The 24,630-nt window shown below is 39.9% G+C and overlaps 4 protein-coding genes across 8 annotated transcripts in view; 1 reads left to right on the top strand and 3 right to left on the bottom strand.

The window, feature by feature from the left end:
* Positions 1 to 86: 86 nt before the first annotated feature.
* si:ch211-188c16.1 (uncharacterized protein LOC562677 homolog) lies at positions 87 to 9,224 on the bottom strand. Of its 2 annotated transcripts, none has more exons than XM_018677370.2 (19): positions 8,892 to 9,224; positions 7,073 to 8,015; positions 6,760 to 6,951; positions 5,980 to 6,523; positions 5,784 to 5,899; positions 5,657 to 5,682; positions 5,456 to 5,496; positions 5,275 to 5,325; positions 4,965 to 5,097; positions 4,601 to 4,760; positions 4,269 to 4,392; positions 4,104 to 4,135; positions 3,699 to 3,762; positions 3,467 to 3,501; positions 3,118 to 3,181; positions 1,217 to 1,315; positions 1,065 to 1,078; positions 751 to 784; positions 87 to 596 (listed from the first exon to the last, which is right to left on the bottom strand). In XM_018677370.2, exons 1-19 carry the CDS (start codon positions 8,898 to 8,900, stop codon positions 527 to 529), a joined length of 2,751 nt encoding a protein of 916 aa, XP_018532886.1. In that variant the 5' UTR covers positions 8,901 to 9,224; the 3' UTR covers positions 87 to 526. The 2 variants fall into 2 exon arrangements, with proteins under 2 accessions (XP_018532886.1, XP_018532885.1); XM_018677369.2 differs by having other exon boundaries at positions 3,467 to 3,504; positions 8,892 to 9,222.
* Positions 9,225 to 9,496: 272 nt separating this feature from the next.
* c8a (complement component 8, alpha polypeptide) lies at positions 9,497 to 15,189 on the top strand. The gene is made up of 11 exons (XM_018677360.2): positions 9,497 to 9,699; positions 9,823 to 9,931; positions 10,476 to 10,623; positions 10,749 to 10,896; positions 11,721 to 11,910; positions 12,003 to 12,185; positions 12,722 to 12,962; positions 13,058 to 13,189; positions 13,444 to 13,601; positions 13,820 to 14,045; positions 14,863 to 15,189. Exons 1-11 carry the CDS (start codon positions 9,590 to 9,592, stop codon positions 15,012 to 15,014), a joined length of 1,797 nt encoding a protein of 598 aa, XP_018532876.1. The 5' UTR covers positions 9,497 to 9,589; the 3' UTR covers positions 15,015 to 15,189.
* A 187-nt stretch (positions 15,190 to 15,376) lies between these two features.
* On the bottom strand, positions 15,377 to 21,419 carry c8b (complement component 8, beta polypeptide). Its single transcript, XM_018677361.2, has 12 exons — positions 21,262 to 21,419; positions 20,947 to 21,094; positions 19,463 to 19,610; positions 18,841 to 18,982; positions 18,593 to 18,725; positions 17,804 to 18,001; positions 17,358 to 17,598; positions 16,952 to 17,080; positions 16,687 to 16,850; positions 16,127 to 16,280; positions 15,795 to 15,866; positions 15,377 to 15,683 (listed from the first exon to the last, which is right to left on the bottom strand). Exons 1-12 carry the CDS (start codon positions 21,342 to 21,344, stop codon positions 15,529 to 15,531), a joined length of 1,767 nt encoding a protein of 588 aa, XP_018532877.1. The 5' UTR covers positions 21,345 to 21,419; the 3' UTR covers positions 15,377 to 15,528.
* Positions 21,420 to 22,911: 1,492 nt separating this feature from the next.
* The window catches only part of LOC108883846 (disabled homolog 1), a 58,273-nt gene continuing 56,554 nt past the window's right edge, over positions 22,912 to 24,630 (bottom strand). For all 4 annotated transcript variants that reach the window (XM_051070131.1, XM_018677362.2, XM_018677368.2 and 1 more), the window contains one exon: positions 22,912 to 24,583. The gene's annotated coding sequence lies outside the window, so the exon portion shown is untranslated. The remainder of the gene's footprint in view (positions 24,584 to 24,630) is intronic.

Raw genomic sequence — 24,630 nt, 5'->3', positions numbered from 1 at the left:
TACAATAAGTTGTGTAGCAACTGAAGCAGTGTCTCAGGGAGAATGCAAACAATGTCAAAAAATGTCATAAATCAAAGAAGCATAAATCAAGGACAAATATTTATTAGATGTAATATACAAACCAAAGAAAATCAAAATGCAAAGAACATATTCAAAAACAACCATAAGCTACTACAAGTGAACAGCTGGCTACTTTATGTCATTGCTCTTTGGAAAAAGTGCAATGATTCAATTTGTGCACCATTTGCTCTTTTTAACTGCAACTTCAGAGAGAAGAAAAAGATCAGAACACAAAGTGGAAATGCACCAACATGCAAAACAACACAAACAAAACAAGTGAAATCTGAATTATAATACAGTCACATCAGCAGCTCCAGTCTCCATCTATGATGGTGTTTTCTCTCCTCTACTGTAGAGGGTCAGAAAAACATTTTCACCTATATGGCAAACAAGTCTCGATGGCAAGTCTTCCTCATGGTATCAAATCCCCAAAGTAAACGGTTTCCAGCTTTAGTTGATGTGGTGATCAGAAGGTGTCAGCATATAATGGTGGGGGAGGAAGGAGCTCCAGTTCTGTGAAGTCAGCCTCCTGTTCACTGTCAGAAAAAAAGAACAGGACACCACAGTTCATGAAGAAGATGCCAAGAACCTGACGTGCTGTGTGTGCCTCTATGAGTACTTTGCTAATATAAATAAAGATCAAACAGAGCCGAGCTTCAGTTGCTGACTGGAGGGAAACTCAACACTTACGGATATGGAGGCTCTTCAACAGCACATAAAAAGTCTGGATAAAGACAAGCAGATACAAAAGGTAACATTAACTTTGAACTGCTGTGTCTGCAAAATGTCTATCACCAACACCAAGTCTCCAGGTTAACTGAAACAGATAAATGTTCCTGACAAGTTATTTTCCATGACAGGCGAGACGCCAACCAGTATTTAGACTGTAGTGTCCTAAAAGTGATATGTTAGTGCTCTCCTCTTAGCTTCACCAGTATCAGTGAGAGTGACAGAAGTGGCGACAACAGTGCAGTCATGGAAAGAATTCAAATCTGTAAACTTACTTGGTGGTTCAGCACTTCACACAAGACAGCATGGACGAAATATGAAAAAGAAAAAAAGTTCTGTCATTAAGTTTTTAAATAAGAAGAAAATAAGAGAACTTTCAATTTATTATTTCATTCAGTTTCATGTTATGGAAAAGAGAATACTGTACTTTTTGGGTGTTGCTCCTTCACCATCAGCAACATCAACAAATTCATCTTTGCTGTGTTGAAAGAAGATGGCTAGTTTCTGCAGGGCTTCATGTCTGGTCCTAAAAGGTTGAAGACAAGAAACTGTTAGGACTCCTTTTACTACAACTACTACATTTCATACTCCTCAGTAGCCTACAGGGGGCGAGGAACAGCTGTACAATCCAGCACAGTGACATACTACATTTATTTATGACAATCAGTGTTTGTGTCCAAGAGGTACTGATTCAGGTTTAAATAGATTTTTGGGTGCAATTTTGTTGTATCCTCCTGCAGGTTTCTTTTAACCCTCCATACAGGATGTTCCAACAGGAATACAAAGGCCAAAGGTGTTGATATCTCCAGAGAGTCCAATGAGTTTCCTCAGCATCACTGATGTTAGCACTTAAAGCAGTGTTGTCAGATTTGGCAGTTTTCCACTCAATTGAACCCCTTTTCTGCTTAAGCAGGTAAAAATGGCAGCTTGTGATACTTTAGGCTACTTTTAGTCTCCTGAGGTAAAAAGTTACAGACAGCATTTAACTGAATCGGCTCTTCCTCCTCTCTAATGAGTACAGAGATTGACAGGGACACCATGATTGTGTCCAGTCTGTCATTACTTTAAGAAGAAATTAATGGGGCGAGTTAGGTGATCTGGACATGCAGTGACAGGAGCGGTGACGCATAAATCCAAATGTCATTTCAGCTCATTTTAAGTGGACTGAAAGTTTTGTCTATAAAAGACATTCAATACCAAAGTCACAGCTCTGGGATAAAAACCTTATAAAACTTTGATCTGCTTACACAAGTGAAGAATTTGGTTTAGACAACTGATGGAGAATAGTGTAACCCCATTGTTGGTGGATTCCCCTAAATGCATAGCCTACATTTACATCTTAGATGCACCTTCTTGAGTACATATTGAGTTACAGAACATAATCTTGGATGCTTTAAGGAGCCATATTCCCTCTTATTATCATAGGAAAAACCTAAAAACAGCCATTACTGCTAAGATGCAGCCATAGTTTAAATAAAAGCTATCCCACTTTAGACTTTTCATACATATAAAGTTAGGTGGACTATACAAACAAAAAACAAATACATAAACAAACAAAAATGTCCAACACTTTTGTACTACATTATGAGACTGGATGTGTTTGGACTGACTGGACTATTTGGTGTGAGTCAAATCTGGTAATACTGACTTAAAGTCATCAAATTCTCAGCTGTAGAGATTTTTGGCTAAGTTCATCTGCAACTTTTTCACCAACTGATTGATCATTTCAGTAATTTTTCATGGCTAAAATGCCAAACATTGGCTTGTTTAAGTTTCTTAAAAGTGCTAATTTGCTGATTTTTTTCCTTTTATGTGATGAAATGGAGTATCTTTGGCTTTTAGACTGTTGGACGGACAAAATGAGCAATCTACTGTAAATAACTCCCCCCTGGGAAATTATAATGGGTGTTTTTCACTATTTTTTGTCACTTTATAGAAGAAATAATCTGATAATAATCTGACCTACAGATTAACTCAGAATAAAAACAATTGTTAGTTGGAGCCCTAGTTTGGTGTATCCTGTACCTTCATGTCATAACATCACAAACTATTATTATTATTATTTGGTCTCTACTACAGTCATTTAGTACAGGACTGCAGACACTTTCCCTAAAATGTTACAGCCCAAATGACTTTGCTTCCTTAAAGACCTATGTATAAAATGTTAAAATGTTTAATATTTAGTTATTCATGAAGTATGCACCTACATCTCAGGTACACACTAAGAATCTTGAGAAGAACTGGATGTAGATAGATTTCTGTACATATGGGCTTACAAGAGAAACCTGCCAAGGTATCTGCTTTGACACCTGTGTGTCTGAGACTTACTGTGTGTGTAGGTCCTCCAAGTTGGCATCACTCAGTGTGTGTTGGGCGCTGACATGGCTGCAGGCTATCAAAGCGAACACATAAAGGGCAGAGGTGGGTGGGTGAGGAGGGGATGGGGGTGAGTTATGTAAGGTTAGTATAACAGAAGAGGTAGGAGTAAGGAAATGGCATGGTAAAAGTGCACATCAAAGGCACGTTACATTCTGCTACACAGTTTGTCAATGCAGAACATAAAGCAACCACAGGCAGAGCTTGCATTTCCCTTTAAACCAGAAGGCTGGGGGGTGGTGGGTGTTGGTTCTGTCCTCATGTTTTTACTTCAAAAGGACGAGATAGAAAATGTACTTACACATCTCAGACACGCAGGAAGTCTGCTGAGGAAAACTACTATACAAAATGAAGAGAAAGAAAGTAATTATATATGTACTATGTACCACATAAATTCAATCGTATCTTTCAGAGGGAATGACTTAAAACCACTTTAATGTGGTTTACGGTTTCTGTCATTCCTATAAGAAATAACACTCATCTTAAAGCAATGTTGAGCCACAGTTAAAGGACAGTAAACTTGTAAGTCTTACTGGCTTTCATTGGAGGGTGAGAGAGTCTCATCTTCACAGGCCCACTCCTCACTGTCATCTGTGACTGGAAAAACAAATTAGTTTGATTAAGCACCAGTGTGCTTGCTGATGATAGAGGTTTGGCAGAGTAGCAACAAAAAACCCTGGGCCTCCATGGAATTCTTTTACAATCATAAAATAACACATTGCTGTCAAGCAGATGACAACTAGTTAAGTTATTCAGGCCAGGCTTTTGGGCTGGTTTCCAATCTGTGTGTAAGTGTACTCTATCAGTCAGCAAAACCATGCATTATATCAACCAGTTAAGTTCTCTGTCCTGAATTTATCAAGCTGCAGTGCTTCTTGAAATGATAAAGCAGTTTATGCAAAATTTAGAGGGTTACAGGTGATGGTACAACCACTTACAGCTGCTTGTTAGTATAGGGTGGTTGGAGGATCTGCAAAACAAAGAAACAAGAGTTAGAAATAATGTATCATGACATAGGATGATGAACTAACAAGAAAAGGGTGGTTACAATTGTTTTTCTTAATTGAGAAATCAAAGAATTTTATCAGTGAGCAACCCAGTACCTGCTCCCAATGCTGATGGTATCTCCGTCCAGGTTGCCCCCTCGTCCTGCTGCTTGGGCCTTCTTACCAAGTTCCAGCATCTCCTTAATATTTAGCTCCACATTCATGACTGAAATATAACCATCTGGAAATAGCCAAGGTAGATCAGTAACTGAAAACACTGAGAAACTAATCACACTGTGGTGTAAATGTGAAAACAGGGGCCTAATCTAATTCTGGAAAATAGCCTGATATCGATGACTAATTGATTGTGTGATTTTCTTTCGCAATATAAACTGCTTTTTGCAGAGTGATCAGATAAAAATAAAACAATATCCTGTGTCTAAACTCACATTTGTGGTTGGCATCTCGGGCCAACCATTTGCCTTTGGGGCAGTTGGTGGTGCGAATGATGCTGACTGTGTCCCCTGTCTTCACAGGCAGGTCATTCTTGCGGACTTTACTGGCCACCATCACCTTGGCGTGGTACATGGGCTCCTCATCACCAGTCACCTAGACAGTAAAATCTTAAGCAATCAGAGGCTGTGGTTTACAATGATTTTAGAACAGCTCAACGGTCCATTATGAACAACAAACAAATATGTCAGTGCCTTCTGCTGAGCATCATCATGATACCATGACAAAAGCAGACTAGAGAAAACACAGCTCTACTAGAAGAAATGATCAACCTTAAGGTAACACAACTGTAAAACTTACCTTGAACTTCTTTTTCATTTCATTTTCCTTCTTCTCCCTTTCTTTTTGCTCCTTTTTCTCCTTCTCCAGTCGCTGCTTCTCCCTCTTCTTCTGCTCTTTATAGTCAGCAGTGTTGGGGCTTTGGCGTTCCTTGCTAAAAATAAATGGGACTGTTCAATGGCAAAAAAGAGCTTCTTTTCTGTTACATTTACCACCTAAAATATAAATGGAACCATATGCTAGTAAAAAATGGAAGGAGAAGTGACATAAGCAAGCTCGACCAGCTCGACTGTATCACTTCAGTGAGCGATGGGTGACATGTCTGACGTACCTGTGGACATGATTATGGACCAAATGAGCATGTTCTCCCGATACACTGCCCCTGCAGTTCGATTACCACAGTAAGAGAAAAATCAATAGCTGCCTTCCATCTGGCAAAAATCAATGTCAATGACAAAAACACAGGACTTGTATGTTTGAAAAAAGAAAAAAAAAAAAACAAGAAGACATACCATGGATTCCGTGGCCACATGTTAAGACACGCCTCCTCCTTCTTGAAATAAACACAGATGATTTCTAATTAACCACAGATGATTGTTAACAGTGAAGCACATTATTTATTCATTGCAGAGTGCATCTGACCATAAACTTAACCGTTCTTTTATTACTCACTGAGGTGACAATAAACTGAATTAGATTTAAATAAAAGTTACCATGGGGTGGTTCTCAGCATATGGATCTGTAAGAAAATTGTCAACATGGGAGTTAAATGGAAAGAGTAAATGTCTGCCAGAGGTCTTCAACTAAGGATAAAGCACTGTATTAAGAAAACATTCTTACTCTTTAGACCAGCTTTACGTTTACGAGAGTTCTGGCCCAAGATGAATTTGTTGATGTTTTCAACATCCTCGTAAACATTATCACACGTTTCATAGTAACTGTCCTGTTGATAGACACTAGAAGAAAGCAAACCAGTCAAATTTGTTACACATAAAAACATGAAGAAACATGTGATTGTGGTTACAACAAATCTCACCTCTGATGTGGCTGAATGTCATCAATCAGTTCTGCACGGTTACTAAGCTCTGTTTCCTCTGGGACAGAGAGGCACTCGGCAGCTCTGAGATCAGTCTCATTGGCTTGAGAGTTAGAAAGAGACCCTACAATGGCCTCCTCACTCTGAGACCATTGCTCTGGTGCAGCGGGCTCTGTGAACTCTGAAAGGTTTATTGGTTCAGGAAAGCTGGCTGGATCGAGGGGTATTATGTTTTGACTGCCAAGGTTCAGATCTTGGATGACAGAGCTCACACTGGACTCTGCAGGATCACATGATGAAAATTCAGGTTGGGAAACCTCAAAATCTGTGATCCCAAAGTCAACTGGTGCAGGAAGGTCAGTGCTGACAAAGTCTAAGGCCTCCAATTCTAGCACAGCAATATCAACAGCCTCTCCCTCTGCTGTTTCCATCTCTGGATTCTCAAACTCTGGAAACTCTGGAGCATCCAGCATGGGGTTAGAGATGGACGGATGCTCAGACTCTGGCTCTTCAGTCGGTGCTTGGCTAAGACCTGGTGACACCTCTATAAAAAGAGACCACAATCAGCACTTGAACAGATGTTCATCGTTACCACAAAGAAGAATAATGTAAACTGCAGCATGGCTAAAACACAGTCACTGATGTCCAAGTAAAATATCACTTTTTGCCCTTATATCCCTCAGTCTGTGGTCATGAAAGAAGGAAAGCAAAAGTGAAATAAAGCAAAGCTAGTGGAATGGAAAAAAAGGAATAACAAAAAAGCAAGTTCACATACAGTACCGTGGACTGTGGGTAAATGGTAACGGCTGAGATCTACTGATGGAGGTCTGGGGGGTTTTGCTGGCAGTGGCCCCAATGACTTCAGGTCAGTTAAAGGTTTCTTCAGAGGAACAGGGGGTGAATGAGGTTCACCAGTCCTCCCAGGGGGAAGTTCAGCTTGATCTCTGACAAACTGCTTAGGCAATGCAGACTCTAGTCATCATTAAGAAAAGAACAATGCAAATGCTTAAGAAAACTTGTCTGAATAAACAGTGTAAGATGATAAAGGTTTCAGTCATGGACAAAAAAATATGAATCCTTGAATTTAACTTACTACGTGCAGAGTTGTTAGCTTTGAAGAAGGGCCTGGCTGAAATACAAGCCAGGTGTGGAAGGCAGACTGGTGGGGGTATGGGGAGGTCAGGCTCAACATGTTCAGTGCTCTTTGGTGGCGAAGGGAACACCTTGTCTTTTGAGGTGTGGTCAGGGGAACGCAAGCTCTTGGTTTTTGTGGATATCAACATCTGCCGACACGAGAATTTCTTCTTGGCCCTCTCCAAGGTGCTAATGATCCTGCTGTCAGAGTCAACACTTGTCTCTGTAGAAGGAGGGGTGATTGGTATATCTGGGCTTGAGAGGGGGCACTCAGCAGTCGACTGGTCACTTTGGAGTGAAACCCCATCTTCTGTGGTTTGTTTTTCCACTGAGGGCAACTCGCCGGGAGCACTAGAAGGTCTCGTGGTCAAATCAGCATAAGTGGGCTCCTCTCCATTTTCTGCTCTGACTTTTGATGCTTTGGCTGACTTGAAAGGAAGCAGCAAACCCTTCTTCTTGATTTTAGTTTGTGGCTGGACTTCTTTTCCTGGCTCTGGTTCCAGTTTGTGCTCCTTTCTGACTGGCAGTTCTGTCATCTGCTCTTTTACTGGCAGGACAGGAAGCACCAGAGGCATGTGTCGCTCTTTGAGGGACTGCCTTGTTGTGGTGTCTCCGTTGGCAACCTTAGATGAGGGGGAAGTCTGTTGAAGTTGTGGTGGGAAGGAAATGGGTCGCTTGCCCCCAGATGCCCGCAGCCCATCTCTGAAGATGACCCGGGGAACCACTGGTGTCTTGTTTTCTACAGCAATACTAACACTACTAACCACAGAGCTGCAGTGACCTCCAGGAGGTGGGAGGTGTTTGGGTTTCTCTGCAACAGTTGGTCGTCTGGATTTGGATTGAGCCAGAAGGGCCTCTTCCTGAAACTTGGCCCTCAGAGCTTTGAAGTTGATTGGCGCCTCCTTAAAATCAAGAGTCATTATCTTAACAGCTTTGGCTATAACTTTCACATACAATTTAGTTAAGATCATTAATTTTTTCAAAACCAAATTCATTTAAGGGTTGAGTTACAGATATTAACAAAAAACATTTCATCATTTACTCCCTAGAGGTATCTACTTAAGTTTTGGTTTCACATCCCAATACAATCGAGGTGAATGGAATTTGTCTTGGAACATTTGTAACTGGCACAGCTGTAATGATTCACTGTTTCATTGATAGGTTAAAGGTGAAAAATAACAAAACCCTGTCATTCTGGGTTTTAAATGTGAACATTTAATGGCGTATGTTTTCTGCTACAGCTGTAAACTGAATGTCATTTGGGTCCTGGACTGTTTAGAAGGCAAAACAAGGCTGAACATGGGCTTAAGGAAATTGTGAAAGGCATTTTTTCTACAGTTTTCTGACAACATTGAATAGATTAATCAACAATTAAAATAACTACTGGGCCACAGAACATGTTATGACCTGCTGGCAGTTATGTCTGTGTGAGTAATGTAATTTATCATTGTGTGAGCACCACAAACAAAACCATCAAAAAATATATATATCCATTGCGCTGAGGCAGATACAACTAAAATAATCTGCGTGGTCAGGTATTAGTGAGAAAAAAATATTAACCGAGTAGACAGAGCCTTTAATATGCTACAGTATTAAGAACGGGATAACTAACATGAAGTCATACTCTGTACCGGCTCAGAACAAGTAAGACAAATCAATAGCAATATGTATTAATGGGGTGCCCTAGTTAGCACAGGGCTTGGCAACGAGGCTAAATTAAGCTATCCACTAGCAGCGCCTCAGCTGAAAAGTTACTCAGAAAACTTTTAAAACTGTACCTCTTCCATTGTAGCTCGTTTTGTTCATCACCGTTCAGGGCTGTGTATTTGGAAAGCGTTCTAAATTTGGGTGACACGACGCTATGGGCGACTGTGACAGTTTTAGCGAAAACTGCTAACTGTTCAAGCCAGGCAGTGATGGACGGTGCAACAAACAATTTGAAAACGCCGCTGTCCGAGGCGCACCCGCGTGCCACACGTAACCTACGTGCGCGGTCCTGTTTATTTGATTGACCAATCAGACACGTCGGTGGCCCATGCACAAAGTTGGGTAGGCGTTAATAATTATAATACAACTGATAAAAACGACAACTGCCACCACAACTATGAATCTGATAATAAAATGTGATCAGTGGATCAATTCCCTCAAGGTAATGTCGGAATAAAACGTTCGTAATAAAAGAAAAAAAGATTAGTGTTTCAGTTTGAGGTGTTGCAGGTGTTTGTGTACTGAGACATCATGCTCCGGTTGGACTGGAGTGTCTGCGGGGGTGATGATGAGAAGTGGGGGTCAAAGATCATCAAAAATAAACAAACAAACAAAAACTTTCCCAACTGTTGTAAGAGCAAGTGTTTACTCTAGATTAATCATTCACTGTGGTTGGTCAAGAGTGCAGTGGTAGAACTCCCCAGAGGATCACAGAAGCTGTTTTGTGATGTTCCATTTGAATTTCAAGGAATAGCCACTAACTTTTAGCATGGGGGTATTTCTTAATTTACTCCTGGGTTTATGCACACTACATCTGTTCATCCATTTTAGTGCAACTGTGGATGCATCCAGAAGGCCATGGACAACTGCTGATAACAGGTGCAGTATTCTTAGCTTCTCCACCTTTTATATCCTCTGGAAAGCATCTCAATAACTACATCCCACATGCCATCGGTATTAGAACTTGAACTGAGATGATAATGGGTGTTTGTGGGGGGTCAGAGGGGCTGGAACGAGGACCGCCAGAGCTGTAAACAGACCAATACCCATCAACTGTCGGCTGGGGAGCTGGTCGTCTTGGACTCCGTGTAACTCTTGCACAGACAAAAAGGTAACAGTGTTTTTTGCAATAAATTACACGTACCATTTATTAAAAGAAAATTCTGAGTACAACTTCTAATGTGGGTGGCTTGTGCAATACATGGCTGGCATTAATACAACTAGTACTCTCTCCAAAAACCTTGGATTTGAAACTAGACAGTTTTTGTTATGGAGCTCAGATCAATACGTTATAGATGAGATGTTCAATAGGTCCAAAGGGGACTATGATTATCCTAAATCAGCACTCCTGCTCCAATAAAGTCAATAAAAGTGGGCCTTGGTTACACTGTGTAACTGACATCTTGGATTTTCCCCAAAATGTCCAAAAATCATCACTCATTTAGGATCTTTGGAGCCACCTGTAGAAAATAACATTTTTTGACATGGTAAGATATAGATTTGAACACATGGATTGCACCACGGCATCATACAATAATATGTGATCTACTGTAATTTTGGAGTGTTTATGTATGAATGTATATCTCAATGATGGTATAAGGGAGTGGACGTGGTGAGTGATTTTACATGCTAACTCAGTTTTAATTCTGTCTTAGTTCCGTTTCCGATACATGGAAAAACCCTCACAGTTTGGAGGCACAGAGTGCATTGAGACATTGTGGGAGAGACTGGCATGTCCAACAGCAACCACACAGTGTGTGGTACCAGATCACTGTGGCGAGAGCTTTACCTGCAACGAAACAGGCAAGTCCCATCAGCATCTGCCCAGACAGCACATTCTTATTAGGGTGAGGGTGTTTTTTTTCTGACAGTGTGTGTACATGGAGGTCATATAGTATGTTTGTGTGAGTGAGAATGTGTCTTTCCAGGGCGCTGTATCAGCCCGTCACTTCGCTGTAATGGAGAGTCAGACTGTGAAGATTTTTCTGATGAGGATGACTGTGAAAATTTCAACTACAGAGACGACAAGTGTTCCACGCTCCTGCCAATCCCTGGTGCTGAGCGTGGCACTCAGGGGTAAATGCTGCATAGCTATTACTGCTGTTATTGTTATCATTAATTTAGTTTATATTACATAAAAGAAAGAGATAGGATAAATAAGGGACAAATTGGAATTCTAATTACATATGCATATCATTTCAGCATTTTTTATTTGTTGTTGATTTCATTTAATCTTTATGTGTTTACTTAAAGGAAATACACATATTGTTTTCTCACAGAGTGTTACATGAGAAGCTTTATACCACTCTCGTGTCTGTAAGTTAAATACGAAGCCGCAGCCAGCAGCTGGTCAGTCTAGATTAGCATGAAGACTGGAAACAAGGAGGACTGTTAGCCTGGCTCTCTTCTTTCCAAAGGTAAAAATCCACGTACCACCACCTCTAAAGCTCACTAATTATCATGGTGCATTATTCTTGTTGGTTTTATTTTTGGGCAAATGAAGTTTCCTGCAACCTAACAATGCACCTGCCACCTGCTAGTGACTCTTGTTATCACCAGTGGAGATTTCAGGATGTCACTGCTCTCTGCCAAAAATATAAACAAGACACAATGCCATGCAATAATATGTTGCCAAGATATAGAATATTAATTTGAGAGCTTTAGAGGCATCCATAGGTGGATTTTGCTAGTACTGGGCAGAACCAGGCTAGCTGTTTCCCCCGGTTTCAAATCTTTGCACTGGGCTAAGCTAACCAGCTGTTAGCTGTATCTTACTATAGCAACATGAGAGTGGACTCAATCTTCCCATCTTGCTCTCTGTAAGAAAAAGAATAAGAGCATATTCTAAAATGTCTACCTATTTCTTTAATGACTAATTGGAATTATTCTACTTTGTCTAGCTACAATGTCTTGACTGGAGACTTTGTGGATCATGTACTTGACCCGAATTATTTTGGAGGAAAGTGTGAATATGTGTATAATGGTGATTGGAGGAAATTCAGCTATGACTCATTCTGTGAGAACCTGCACTACAGTGAAGATAATAAAAACTACCGGAAACCTTACAACTACCATGCCTACCGTTTTGTGGTACTGTAATGTGGAAATTCATTTCTTTATGTATCTTAATAATTGGACTGTTTAAAGTGAGACATTTTGACATAACATATAATCTGTTACAGGCTGAAGCTACATCAGAGGGCTCTCATGAGTACTATGAGGACATGGCGAGCCTCCTGAAAGCAAGGAAAACTATGAGTTCTTTCAATGCTGGAGTCACAGTCGGGATCAGTTATGTGGAAATGGGACTGAAAGGAAGTAAAGAGTCTGATTTCCTCAGGAACTTAACCCAGCATAAAAGCCAGGTATAATCCACTGACCCTCAGATTTAAAGTTTTAAATGCTAACAAGGCCCGCCAATCTCTTGTCTCTCCATTAAATGTGAAGCTACCATCAGCAGCTGGTTAGCTCAGCTTAGCGTAAAGACTGGAAATATTATGTACAAAAACCAAGGTGTAAAAATGAAGGAAGTCATTGCTCCTAGCCAAGAAATAGTCTGACACATGACACCCTATGCTTTTGGTTTTCGTATAAATCAAACAAGCTAAGTATAATGTCTTATTAGTGAGTTTTATGAGTGGTAATCACAGGATTTTGTTACTTTTGGCCAGGGCCATGGTTAGTTGTTTCTGTTTTCAGTCTTTATGCTAAACTAAGCTAACAGTCCTGTAGCTTAATATTTAATGCTTAAATATGAAAACTGTGTTGATCTTCTCATCTAACTGTTAGAAAATAAGTATATGCATTACCCAAAATTGCAAACTCCTTTGAATAGTGAGTGTTTGTGGCAAAAAGAATGATCATTGTTTGGGGTATAAAAAACTTGCCTTTTTGTCCTCAGGACCTAGGGTTCGTTAGGCTTTGGTCCAAAGTCCAAACAGCCCACTTCAAGATGAGAACCAATCAGTTGATGCTTCATGACGATTTGTATGTTTCGCTCATGGACCTCCCTGAGGAGTATGATTTTGGGATGTACTCCAGCTTCTTCAACACATTTGGCACCCACTACGTCACAGAGGGAACTATGGGAGGAACCCTTGAATATGTTCTGGTTATTAACAAAACCTCCATGGCAAAATTAAGTACTGTGGGCTTTCCAGTTTGTAAATTGATATAATCTAATCGGAATTGTAATATGATGTAAACTTTGTTTAATTCTCTTCCCTAACTCTTACAGATATTGAGGGTGAACAAGCTGGTAAATGTTTTGGTGGCACTATCGGTATAAACAATCCACTTGATGTCTATGTAAGCGTAGCTCTCAAAGTGGGTGGGAGTCAGTGCAAAAAAAAGGGAACATTTAGTCAAGGTAAGACATCAAAATTCTGTTGGTAGCTAATCCTGATCCTTCAGATAAGGACAACAGATGAAAAATAGAATTATTAATAATATTCACACTGAGCTCTGATGATGAGGCCATCCCAATTTAAGGTCCTCATAAAACCTCAGAAGCTTGAATATTATTTTATTAGATTTATTTCTGACTATGTTTCATTTTCTTTGCTGTAGTAATCTGATGTGATGTTTTTTGTGGTTGTTTTTTGTTTTGTTTTTGAAACTTAGAAAAGGACTCTAGTTCAGTTCAGATTGAGGACATTGTTACTCTGGTGAAGGGAGGAATAACGTACACCAGTGGTGGCTTGTTGGTTATCAGGAACCCAGACACCTACAGAAAATGGGGAGCAAGTCTCAAATACAACCCAACACTCATCGAATATGAGGTTACATATAATTTCACATAAAAGGACAACGTATTATTCTTCTGTAAATGGTGCCATGTAATTTCACAGGATGAATCATACTGACTTTAGTGATCCATAATGTCAACCATAATGACCTCAAAGCACTTATTTGCCTTTGCTGATGTGGTCATCTGATTTTCACGAACTTTCTTCTCTGTCTTCTTACTGTCTCTATCCTTTCCCCACTTGTCACCCAGACTATGCCAATCTATGAGCTAGTGCGCCTCAGCACAGCCGCTGACCATGTCGGTGCAAGACTAGCCAACCTGCGAAGGGGCTGGGATGAGTATATGCAGCAGTTTGATGCCTGTCGCTGCGCCCCATGCAGGCATGATGGGATCCCTGTCCTCATGGGTACCTCCTGTAGCTGCATCTGTAGGTCTGGCTATGAGGGAGACGCCTGTGAAGAGAATCGCAGAAGTGGTGAGGTGTCATGATTAAAAAGAGTTGAGGTTAACACATTCAAAACATGCTGACATGCTCACAGTGACAATGCTAACATGCTGTTGTGTAACAGAAAAAAATTACCAGGTTCACCATCTTAGTTTAACATGTTAGCATGCTAACATTTGCTAATTAGTGTGAAACAGAAAGTATAGCTTAGTCTAATGGGAATATCTTAAGGTTTGCAGGTATTTTGTCAAAATGAAAATACTGGGCAATTTTAAAAAACTGAGTTGATAACGGATGGAAAGTCAGGGGATCTTCACTGTCATTAGTCATTAGTCCTGTAGGGATTCATCCTCTGAGGACCATGAAAATCGGCACCAAATTTCATAGCAGTGCAATGGTTGTTGTGATATTTTTGTTGGGGCCAAAGTAGTGGGCTGACCAACAGACTGATACTGTCATCCTTAGTAACACCTAGTTAGCATGGCTAAAATTACTGTATTAGCAATTAAAATCTTAAAGTACCAAAGGTTAGAGTACTCATGATCAAAAATAGTCCCTCTCTTTGTGTTTATTTTCCATGTTTATTACTGATTCATAGCTAGTAAGACATATCAAAAAATTAGAGCTGTTGTTTATTGTATGTTTTGCATGCAAGACCTTGTTCTGTGAAGTAATTGTGTAATTACAGCTGTCAGCTAAATGTTGCGCTGTAAAAGTACAAAATTGTACTTCAGGTGCCCTTTTAGGTCAGAGGATGTGATGGAGTAACAACAGTGTGCAGCCATTTCCTCTTACCAAATCTATATTCTTTGGTTAAGCATAGTATTACACTCTCTCAACATTACAGATGGCAAGACAGATGGGTCATGGTCGTGCTGGGGGGCCTGGTCATCCTGCACATCAGGGAGGAAGACTCGGACAAGAACCTGTGATAATCCCCCACCAGATAGGGGCGGAGCAGCCTGCCTGGGCTCTTCCTCTCAGACTCAGCGCTGTTAAAAGTGAAATTCCTCCCAGATTCCAGGATAAAGATGCTGTTGAGTGCTCAATAAACACTGCTCTTTAACTACTGCTTTGTAAATGTCAGAGCCCACAAAGTTAAAATGACATCTGCCTTTGACGTACTGGGTGACAAACTGTTTATCAAAGTAAAAATAAATGTGTGTTGTGCAGACATTGTGTGGCTGTGTGTCTGTATTTTTTGTTTAAGCATTTTTGTAAGTACAAGAGGGAAAATTTATAATATGTGCAACATTTTGTAAATTGCCTCCAATATGAAGGTTAAATTTGGATTACAGAAGCTGCATCCAAGTCAGTAATAATAATAAACACTATAAAATATTCATTCAAGATATCCCATGTAGTGTTTTTCTTTTATTTTATTTGAATATGAATCATTATGTCACACTAGGCAGCCCAAAGACAAAACACATTACAGACTAATAATTTCTTTAAAACAAGGTTTTCATAAATCTTTGTGTGAATGTTGACATCAGAGCTGTAGAGCAGATATTTAAAAGCATTCAGTAGACTCTTCCTGCAGTCCTGCACATGCTAGGCCTCCATTGCTGGGCGTTGGGTTGTTACACTGTCGACTCCTTGACATTCTTCTTCCCCTGCAGGACGACCATGCACCCCAGCAGCTCCAGCGACCGTCAATGGCTATTTCTGTCAGAGAGGGTCATATCAAGTCTTATTACATCAGTGTCTCAGTCGGTTTAAAGCAAAGGAAGAAAAATAATGTTAGGTTGCGGGCAAGTGTGGATTTGGAGAGCTAACCTTTTTGCCTCTGAGTGATCTCACAGGCCCGTCCAGTGTAGCCGACAGGACACACGCAGTCACACCTTGTGCCTGTTGAGGAAGACAACAATATTTTTCCCACCATCATCATGATCTCAGCTGCATCCCTTTATTATCCATCATCTGTCAGTGACTGATAAAAGACACCAAAGCTAAATATCAAACTGAAGCTGAGGAATAAAATGAGAGTCAAAACAAAACATACCAGTATCATAAATGCAAAAAACTTATACTGGTTTAGGAAAGAGAGCAAGATTAATGCAGTGTGCTTTCTGTGAATAAATGATGCAGTAATATCCTCTGGGTTTTACCTCTCAAAACAGCCACTCCATTGTTTTGGCAGGGAGCACAACGGCATGAGCTAGCCTCTGCCAGGTACTCTGACAGGGCTCTCTTTAGGTTTCTCTTCAGGGTGGCATCATGCGAGAAGTCTCTGGAGGTCACCAGCTCATACAGCGGTTGGGTCTAATGAGAAACAAGTTTCATAATCAAATCAGGATCTTGTTACTGTTCAAATTCAATTCTCTTGGATTGAGTGTTTTTTTTAATAGAGCCAATTGGAAAGCCCCACAAGTGCTGAAACTTGACCGTGTTCTAGCGAGGCAGCCTAGTTGTACTTGGCACAGTTGGAATTTGGCATCATTTCCTGTTTGTTCTCCAACCTGCTATTGATTAGCTTAGCTGTACTTTGCCGCTCTGTAATTCTGCCAATCCTGGTACCACTGCTGACCAACTCTTTTGTAAATGTCTCTGCATCAATTAGTCAGGTCAAATCCTTTAAAGACAATTTTATTATAGCAGCAAATTGAGATGGATGGCATTACAAGTGGGACTACAGCATGTAACATGAGATTCAGAGAAAGAAACTCACTGTTGAGCGGATGAAGTCAGGGTTGAAACGCACTGATTCACCCCAAAGCTGCATCAGCTGTGGGGTGGGAAGCTTTTTAGACACCAAAGCAGTGATGGATTCACTGCTGCCACCCCGTACGACGGCAACAAAGTCCTCCACCACGCTGCCGAGCGTCGTGTCCTCTGGAGAGAGGTGCAATGACTTCAGTGTGTTAGCATCAGTTAATGAATCTGACTGGACGTTTTGCAGACTGCAGGACTTTTGATAAAACATGGAACCTCACCTCCCATCTCATTCAACAGGCCATCGCAGGATCCACCTTGAAACCCCACTGACACATATGTGCCATATATGTTGGCCCCAATCTTAAGGCCTGCCTGTGTGCAGGACTTGAAGTCTTCCAAAGAATAATCTAGAACAAAACAAAACTCACTGTCACAGAGTAGTTGTTGCCTTTCTAAACTACTATTCTACTATTGCATTTCAGGGCAACGGTGTTTAAATTTACCACACTAACCAGTAAGTGTTAATAATAACAAGATATTGATGATACTGCTGATCCCAAGTTTGTGATTATAGTAATTAATTTTATGCATTCGTGCAACATGTGGTAAATGGAGAAACTGTGCAATTGAAACAAACTTGATTTGACTGATGACTCCAGTTTGAGAACCAGTATTAATTATTACCTGTCTTTGCGAGGTTCTCTTTATTTAAAATGATGGTGTGCTCATAGTCTCCTCCGAGGGTAGCCTCTGTGATGTAGTGGGTGCCATAGTCTCTGTATATCTGTCTGTATTCCCCATACAAATAGGACTGTGGCAAAGAGCGCAGGCGCTGCAGGAACTCAGGGTGAAGCATCAAATCGTCTGACTTCAGCATGTACTGGGCCAACTCCAGCTCTGCCTTGGCCCTCACAAAGCTGTTAAGCTGAGGAGAAAATCAGTGGGAGGCAGGTGAAGGACACCTAACTGCTTTCAGGTTAAGAATGGCATGTGAATTTCCATATATGTAAAAAGGATTCATGGAAAACAAAAATGACATAGCAAACTTTGATTTGGTTTGTTTTCCAGAAAAGTGGGTGCAGCGAATTGTAAAGAGGTCAGGAGACAAGAAAAAACCAACATCACCTCACCTTGCCAGCAGCACGGCGAGTCTTCTGAACTGATTTGGTGTACTTGGCGTTATTGAAGTTGTAGCCAAATTCAAATATACCAGGAATGGCAAAGCCAAAGGAAACAGTGACTTTAGTCCTACGTTCCATGATGGAGTGGTGCATGTACTCAGAGTATGAGTTAAAAGACTGCATGTTGAAATCATATGTGCCTTTTGTCTGTGGGTAGAGAACAAAAATGATCTTTTAGGATGATGATGAATAATAAAACAATTATATACTGTAAACTATGTTTAGAACATAGAATAACACATGGAAGAATGAGACGAAAGATGAAGGAATTAAGAAAATTTTCCCAGGTTTTAGGTTAATCCTAACTGAAGAAATCAACAAAAGATAAAGTACCCTTTATAAAGGGACTACAAGTTGTAACTAATGGCTTTATTGTTGTTGATAAATCATTTTATTATGCTTTATTAAATTATAAAACCCCAATAAGAACAATCTGTGGGTTACCAGGTTGTGAAAAATCCATTTGGTTTGTATTTTTTTGTACTGTTTCGTAATAACACAGTTCTACATGCTGGTAATCCATTAATAAATGCCTATTAAGTTGTCAATTAATGAATTTTGGTCCAAATCCTCAGCAGCTTGTTTATGGAAGGATTAGTGATCAAATTTTCCACAATTTGGCAACCAAAGGGCTGTTGTTATTGATGGTGTATAACTTTTTTTTATGAAGCATTAATCTATAATGTCCTATATCAACTCTAACACAGTACTCATTGGACAGTACTGTGATTTGTCCACCTGAAGAGTGTACTGCTGCAAGTTGTGAGGTTTCCTGAATCTGACATCCTGGATGTAGTGGGGCAAGCAGCTGCCCGCATAGTATCTGTTATCAAGCACCACTCCCTCCAGGTTACTGTTCAAGATGTTGATTCTGAAAGAGGAATAACAGCAACTGCATTAACGATGAGCTGACTGAAAAGCTACATGTTTACACATGAAAGTGCTCTAAAAGTCTCACACTGCAGACTAATGAGAATGTGACTCACCCTTTGGCAAGGTTTTCGATTCCCCAGTACTCTTCAGTCTCCTGCCTGCAGGGCTTGGGAACCTTCTTACAGCCGGCTTCATCTGACATGTCCCCACAGTCATCCTCCCCATTACACTGCAGAGTTCTGTGAATACAGCGACCTGAAGGAGAGGGCATTTACTAATAGTTTATCTTAAAGGAACAGTTAGGCATTTTTAGAAATACACATTCACTTTCTTTAAAAGACTGACACAACTGTTATGTCTCGATGCTAAATATGAAGCGGGATCTTTAGCATTGGCTTAGTTTTGCATAAAGACTGGAAGCAGAGGGAAACAGAGCGCCAGGTTCTGTCCAAAGGTAAAGAAAGTCATTTCACTTCACCAAAAACTAGTTCACTACTTTGCTATTAATTTCTGAACAGTTTTAAAAAAATTAGCTACAATATGTCAGTTGGTTAGCTTTAGAGGTGACAAGTTTGTGTGTTAAGTTTACACACAGAATATTAATGTTCTTCTTGTGTGACTTGAATTCTTAAACATTATCCAAGTGTTACTGTTGCATGGCGATTCAACCCAAAACCTAATAATTCCACATGGTTTCTAAATGTTTAGACAGGTGTAAGTGGATAAAGGAGATACCTGTTTGGGTGCAGAGGAATCCCTCACATAAAGGAACATTGTCACAGGTGTATCGGGCTGGAACATTACAGGCCTCTTCCTCCCTGTCATGAAAATTGCACAGCTCTCCTCCAAACTGAGATGGCTGCTGAAGCTTAGCGTAGCGATACTGGTTGAGAGAAACAAACACATAAACGGTCAGAGAAGCACAGAGGACGGCTCGCCAATACCTAATAAAGGTGGTGGAAGAGCTTGGAAACTGCTCTGGGGAACTGTAACAGCCAAAATCAGATTAGAGGGCTGTTTTCACTTTGTCATGTCAAGGTTATTAATCCCCCTGCTTGTAAAGTGGATGAGTTAGAACACTGAAGTACATCAACTGAGACCTTTGCCAGCAGCGAAGGTCTCTTCCTAACAGAAAAACAGAACGGTCAAAATACTGAATGCAGAATTTTAATTATTTCTCAGTCCCAGTACTGTAAGGATGATTTATTTATCCAAATCTAATCTGACTGTATCCAAATCTAATCTCCTTCATGGTAACTGTTACAGTTACAGCTGATTAGATCAATTTACCTGGCCTGTAGTTGATTTGGTTAGTGACCCTATATTTAGTTCACTGCAGTCCATAAAACCAGCATTTTGTTTTCCACATTCATTTGCTTGATTGTTAAATTAAAGTAATAGCCTTTAGTTAAAGGAAAAGTGTAACCAAGCTGGTTCCAGTCTCCATGCTAAGCTAGGTTAGCAAGATGCTGGCTCCAACTTTTCGGGACAGATATGAGTGCGGTATCCATCTTCTAAGTCTTGCTAAGAAAGCATTAAATGTACAGTGGTCCGCCCAAATGTTTTCTGATTTTTTTACTTTAAGGTTAGGAGTCTAAGTGTTTCCTCTGCCGCTGAAAAGAACACTGAAGTAGATTGGGGAGCACGTAAAGAGGCTGCTTTCCTCAGATTATATCATTATCACTAGTGAATATTGGTGTCACATGATGGTCTATAGGTTTTTCCACATTGTGGTGAAACAATAAATTTTGTGTTTCTTTTTGTAAAAATGAAGCATAGTCTTAGCTCAAGCAGAACACTACATTAGGTAGATGATCAACAGTTTCAGTCATGCTTCACAATCATTGGTTCATTCACAGCTGTGTAGCTATCAGCTGACTCCTAATGTCAAATCTTATTCATGCAAGTGTACAGCACATTTATTATTAACAGGCATGCTTTATGCTATTGTTGATTTAATTAAGATGTAAGTTTCATGTATAAGTTCACTAAGTAATTCTCATTTCTGCTTGAATTCACTGAGAGCTCCCTCAAAGAGCTTAGCCCTCGCTGCCAATTCATATAATTTCAAACATGTCAAACACCAGCACAAACCACCAGCTACAGGCTTTTCATTCTTTGCTCAAAACAGATTGTCAGGCCAGCTCAGCATGGGGCATGTATTGTAGCTGTAATGTCCCCCATGTCCACTATCACCTGTCTAGTATAATCATACTTACTCTTTTTTTCTGACAGGTGTCGCAGCGTGACCATGCACTCCACTCTGATAAAACGCAGTCCACGGGTTGAACTACCACCTGAGCACCTACTGACCGAGCTTCACGAACACTGGGCTCTTCATTGCTCGCTGTTGTGATGGCGACTTCACTGTGACATGTAGATGAAAATCAAATCGCAACAGATGGACATTTTTACCACCTTGGAAACAAAGTCAAGTCATTAAGTTAATTGAGTGGTAGTTAACCTTAGTGGAAATCAAGCTATGATATGGACAAGAAACATGACTGTCCACTATATCAAACAAACTTGCTTACCTTATAAGCACCAAGCTCAAAATAACATGGAGTAGACAGTGTTGCACATTGAGTGCACTCCTCTGTACCACTACAGAAAACATGGTTGTGTGTCATGACTGACTGTGAATGAGGAGACAATACTGCTCTGCTCTCTATGTAAACACAAAGTGATCAATACTGGCCTGGATATGAACTCATTGGTGCCATTAGACTCAGAGGTGGAGCTGAATACACAGAACTGCAGGCCTTCAGTGCCCCAACAATAAACATACTTTAGACATTACTAGACATTTAGTACATGATCTAGTTTTATGTGGTACATGATTATAAGTTAATTATAAGCAGATATGTGGTGAACCTGGAATGGTAACAAATTATACTTAAATCACATAACAGTGGTGGAAAATCAAGACATTGTCATAAAGTGAATTCCTGTCACAAGGCTTGTGTGGTAAAATCATCTTAGTCATGTCTGTATATTTATGACCTTTAAACTTTGTTCACCTTTGATTTGGATTTTACAGCATGACACAATTACATGACTCAGCTATAGTTTACTGACTCAGCAACTGCTACCAGTGATTAGTAAAATATAAACACTATGTTAAGATCTGCCTGTCTCAGTCAGTGAACTGGGATAAGGCTGATGGTTGATCCATGTTTATAAAGAAGTGATTTTTCACATATCCTACTTAAGTGCAGTGTTGAAGTACTCACACTTAATTATTTCCTTTACAATAAAACCCTTGCCCATTTTCAGCTACATGTCAGACATATTGTAATATTGTGCCTTTCTTTGACAGCTGGAGTCACTTAAGGTTAAGATCTGTACAAAAAAAACAAAACAAAAAAAAAAAACACAGGATACACTTATGAAATAAAGTACTTTGTCAAAGGTTAAACAGTGGTTTGCAAAACTTTTTGGCTTGTGATCCCTTACAAAAAACAGATGTCTATGAGCTGTTCACTGTTTCACCAAAAGTGATTTCCCCCTCTTAAGTTCTCAAATGATTTCATTTAAAAAAAGCTGTTTCAGAGTATTTCACCAGAAAATCAAAGACAAGAAAAAAAAAGTCTTAAAAGAGAATATGGATGAGTGCAGAACTTAGTTTTTTCTTACTTTCAGATTCATCATTGCTGTAGGCGATAAAATAGTTCAAACTAGACGCACCTCATTCACTGTTGCATCAGTAGCAGTTTAACAATATGCTGGTTAAAGTGATCACATAATGAATACTTTTACTTTTGATACTTCAAGTACATTTTGCCAGTAATATGTGACTTGTGTAAGATTTATAATTCTACTAATATTTCTACTTATAAATTCATTTCCTGCATTTTTGCACTGGTACCTTTACTTAAGTAAAAGTTCACCTTTCACCACTGGAAGAGAGTAAAAAAAATTCTGGGCCCTGACTTCTGGTGGATGCTGTATTTGAAAGACACTGTGCAACTCTGCGTGTGATTGAGAAATATATCCAGCACAAAAACAAGTAATGAGTAAGCTGATATAGCACATAAGTGGTCTCATTACAGTGGCTGACTGCACACAGGATTTCAGAAGTATTTGTGTGAGGAGAGCAACCTCTGTTGGCTACTTTTGTGGCCTCTACATGGTGTCATTAGAAAGTTGCTGCCAGGTCAAAGAAAGAAACCAAGCAGGAAAAGTGGGAATCACATGATATTTTATTTGTGACTGAACAGTGGCATGGGTACAGTGTATGGGGAAGTCATAGACGTACAAAAGTCCTTTTTTTCTCTTTTTCATGACAATTCTTAATTCCATAAATAAAATTTACAAAATATTTTGGACTATTTCTCATTTTTCTTACACAAGCAGGGGTACAGTTACCATTTGTTATTGTAAGTCTAGCAGTTAATAGTGATATCTCTATTGTTCATATGATATAAAGTTACCTTTCTTTTTGATCATTTTTGATTCAGTGGAGCAGACCTACAATATGCCCAAGTGCTTTGTTACAACAATGACCTGTTTACTGTATACAATGACCTGACAAGAAGAACAGTGACTGGACAACAAAAATAAACCTGATAAGGCATAGAAATGCACTCTACGGTCTCTGCGCTTGTGGTTTTTAAGCCATGTCACATCAGAATGAGTTTAATCTGCTCAGTTAATCAAGAAACCAAACAGAGATATGATTTTGAGAGGCAAATTGTAAACAGTGCGACCCTAGTTGGAAATGCAGAATATCTAAAAACAAAGAGATGCAGGAAAATCTGCCTCCTATCACTAAAAAGTCTGTGACCTCTTAGAAGCAGTAGGATTTTTGTTTCCACTCCTTCATTTCTTTCATCTCTCAAGTCCTTAATGAGTGAGACAGGCTCAGCAGGCTTTATTTTGAATGACCATGTAACACAGATTCACAGTTCATATCTCACCAATCCAACAGAAACAAAGACATTTTCAGAAAGAAAAAAAAAAGGCTGCAGCCAAAGCAAAACAAACATCCAGACGTCAAAAATGGAGGTGCTGGTAGGGCATTGCTTGAGAGGACACAGGTAGATGGCATCCAAGAGGCAGAGAGCTATCTTATGGCACAGAGGCTCAGGTATGGGGGGCTGGAAAGTTTCTTATTTACAAAATAGATGTTTGGCAAATTTAGATTTTTGACGTTGATGCCTCCAAGTCATTTTGATATCCGTAATGACTCAGTGTCATCAACTAAGAATTCACAGCTTATAAAATAAAACAAAAGAAAAATCATATTTTAAAAATTTGTTTCAGACCTAAGAGGAAGCTGCAGAGAACGCTTTTGCTCACAGCTGAGTCAGCTGAATCCACACTGAGTCTGTTCATGCAAATGGACGAGTCGGTGGAGCAACACTATGAGAACATTTGGCAAATCCATCTGCTGTGCAGTCTTTGCTGGTGGCAGTTGACAAACTGAAGGTCAACCACATACGGCAGGACGCTGCTCCTCTCGAACATTTCCAAAAAAATAATTTGCATCATCAGTGTCACCATGGCCTTTTAACGTATCCTCATAGATATAAATCCATTACAGGAGGATGCAATCACCCCCGGTTGTAGGTTTATCAAAGGTCACTTCCTGGTTGAAAGGTTATTTGATTGGACGATAAAGCCAAAGTCTGGTTGTCATGCTGAGGAGTACAGTACAGTATGTGGCCTCTGGAGGAAAGCACATCCTGCGATAGCCAGCTTATTACAGAACTGCCAAAATATCCTTTAAAGGTTGAAATAACAGAACAAGTCTGTGTAATCCAGCTGTGAGAGATGCTGCTTTTCACTGTCACTCATCTCTCTCTTTTTCTCTTTCTCATGAGCTTCTGTCTTGGCCTTGAGAGCTTCCATCCCCTAAAAAACAAACAGCAATAACTTAAAGAGCAGGAAGCCCCAGAGGT

The sequence above is a fragment of the Lates calcarifer genome, linkage group LG4 (genome assembly GCF_001640805.2).
Source record: "Lates calcarifer isolate ASB-BC8 linkage group LG4, TLL_Latcal_v3, whole genome shotgun sequence".
Lineage (NCBI taxonomy): Eukaryota > Metazoa > Chordata > Actinopteri > Centropomidae > Lates > Lates calcarifer.
The sequence above is the reverse complement of the archived record's forward strand: the minus strand, read 5'-3'. Positions and strand labels throughout refer to the sequence as shown.

Coding starts and splice junctions, on each gene's coding strand:
- c8a (XM_018677360.2), top strand. CDS start 9,590: ATGGGGGTATTTCTTAATTTACTCCTGGGTTTATGCACACTACATCTG. Junction 11,911..12,002: donor ACCATGCCTACCGTTTTGTG/GTACTGTAATGT, acceptor AATCTGTTACAG/GCTGAAGCTACATCAGAGGG. Junction 12,186..12,721: donor TAACCCAGCATAAAAGCCAG/GTATAATCCACT, acceptor TTTTGTCCTCAG/GACCTAGGGTTCGTTAGGCT.
- si:ch211-188c16.1 (XM_018677369.2), bottom strand. Junction 5,497..5,656: donor ATGCTGAGAACCACCCCATG/GTAACTTTTATT, acceptor GTTTATTTCAAG/AAGGAGGAGGCGTGTCTTAA. Junction 3,505..3,698: donor TCACCCTCCAATGAAAGCCA/GTAAGACTTACA, acceptor CATTTTGTATAG/TAGTTTTCCTCAGCAGACTT.
- c8b (XM_018677361.2), bottom strand. CDS start 21,344: ATGTTTTCTGTAGTGGTACAGAGGAGTGCACTCAATGTGCAACACTGT. Junction 21,095..21,261: donor TTGAGCTTGGTGCTTATAAG/GTAAGCAAGTTT, acceptor TACATGTCACAG/TGAAGTCGCCATCACAACAG. Junction 18,002..18,592: donor TGCAGCAGTACACTCTTCAG/GTGGACAAATCA, acceptor CTCTACCCACAG/ACAAAAGGCACATATGATTT.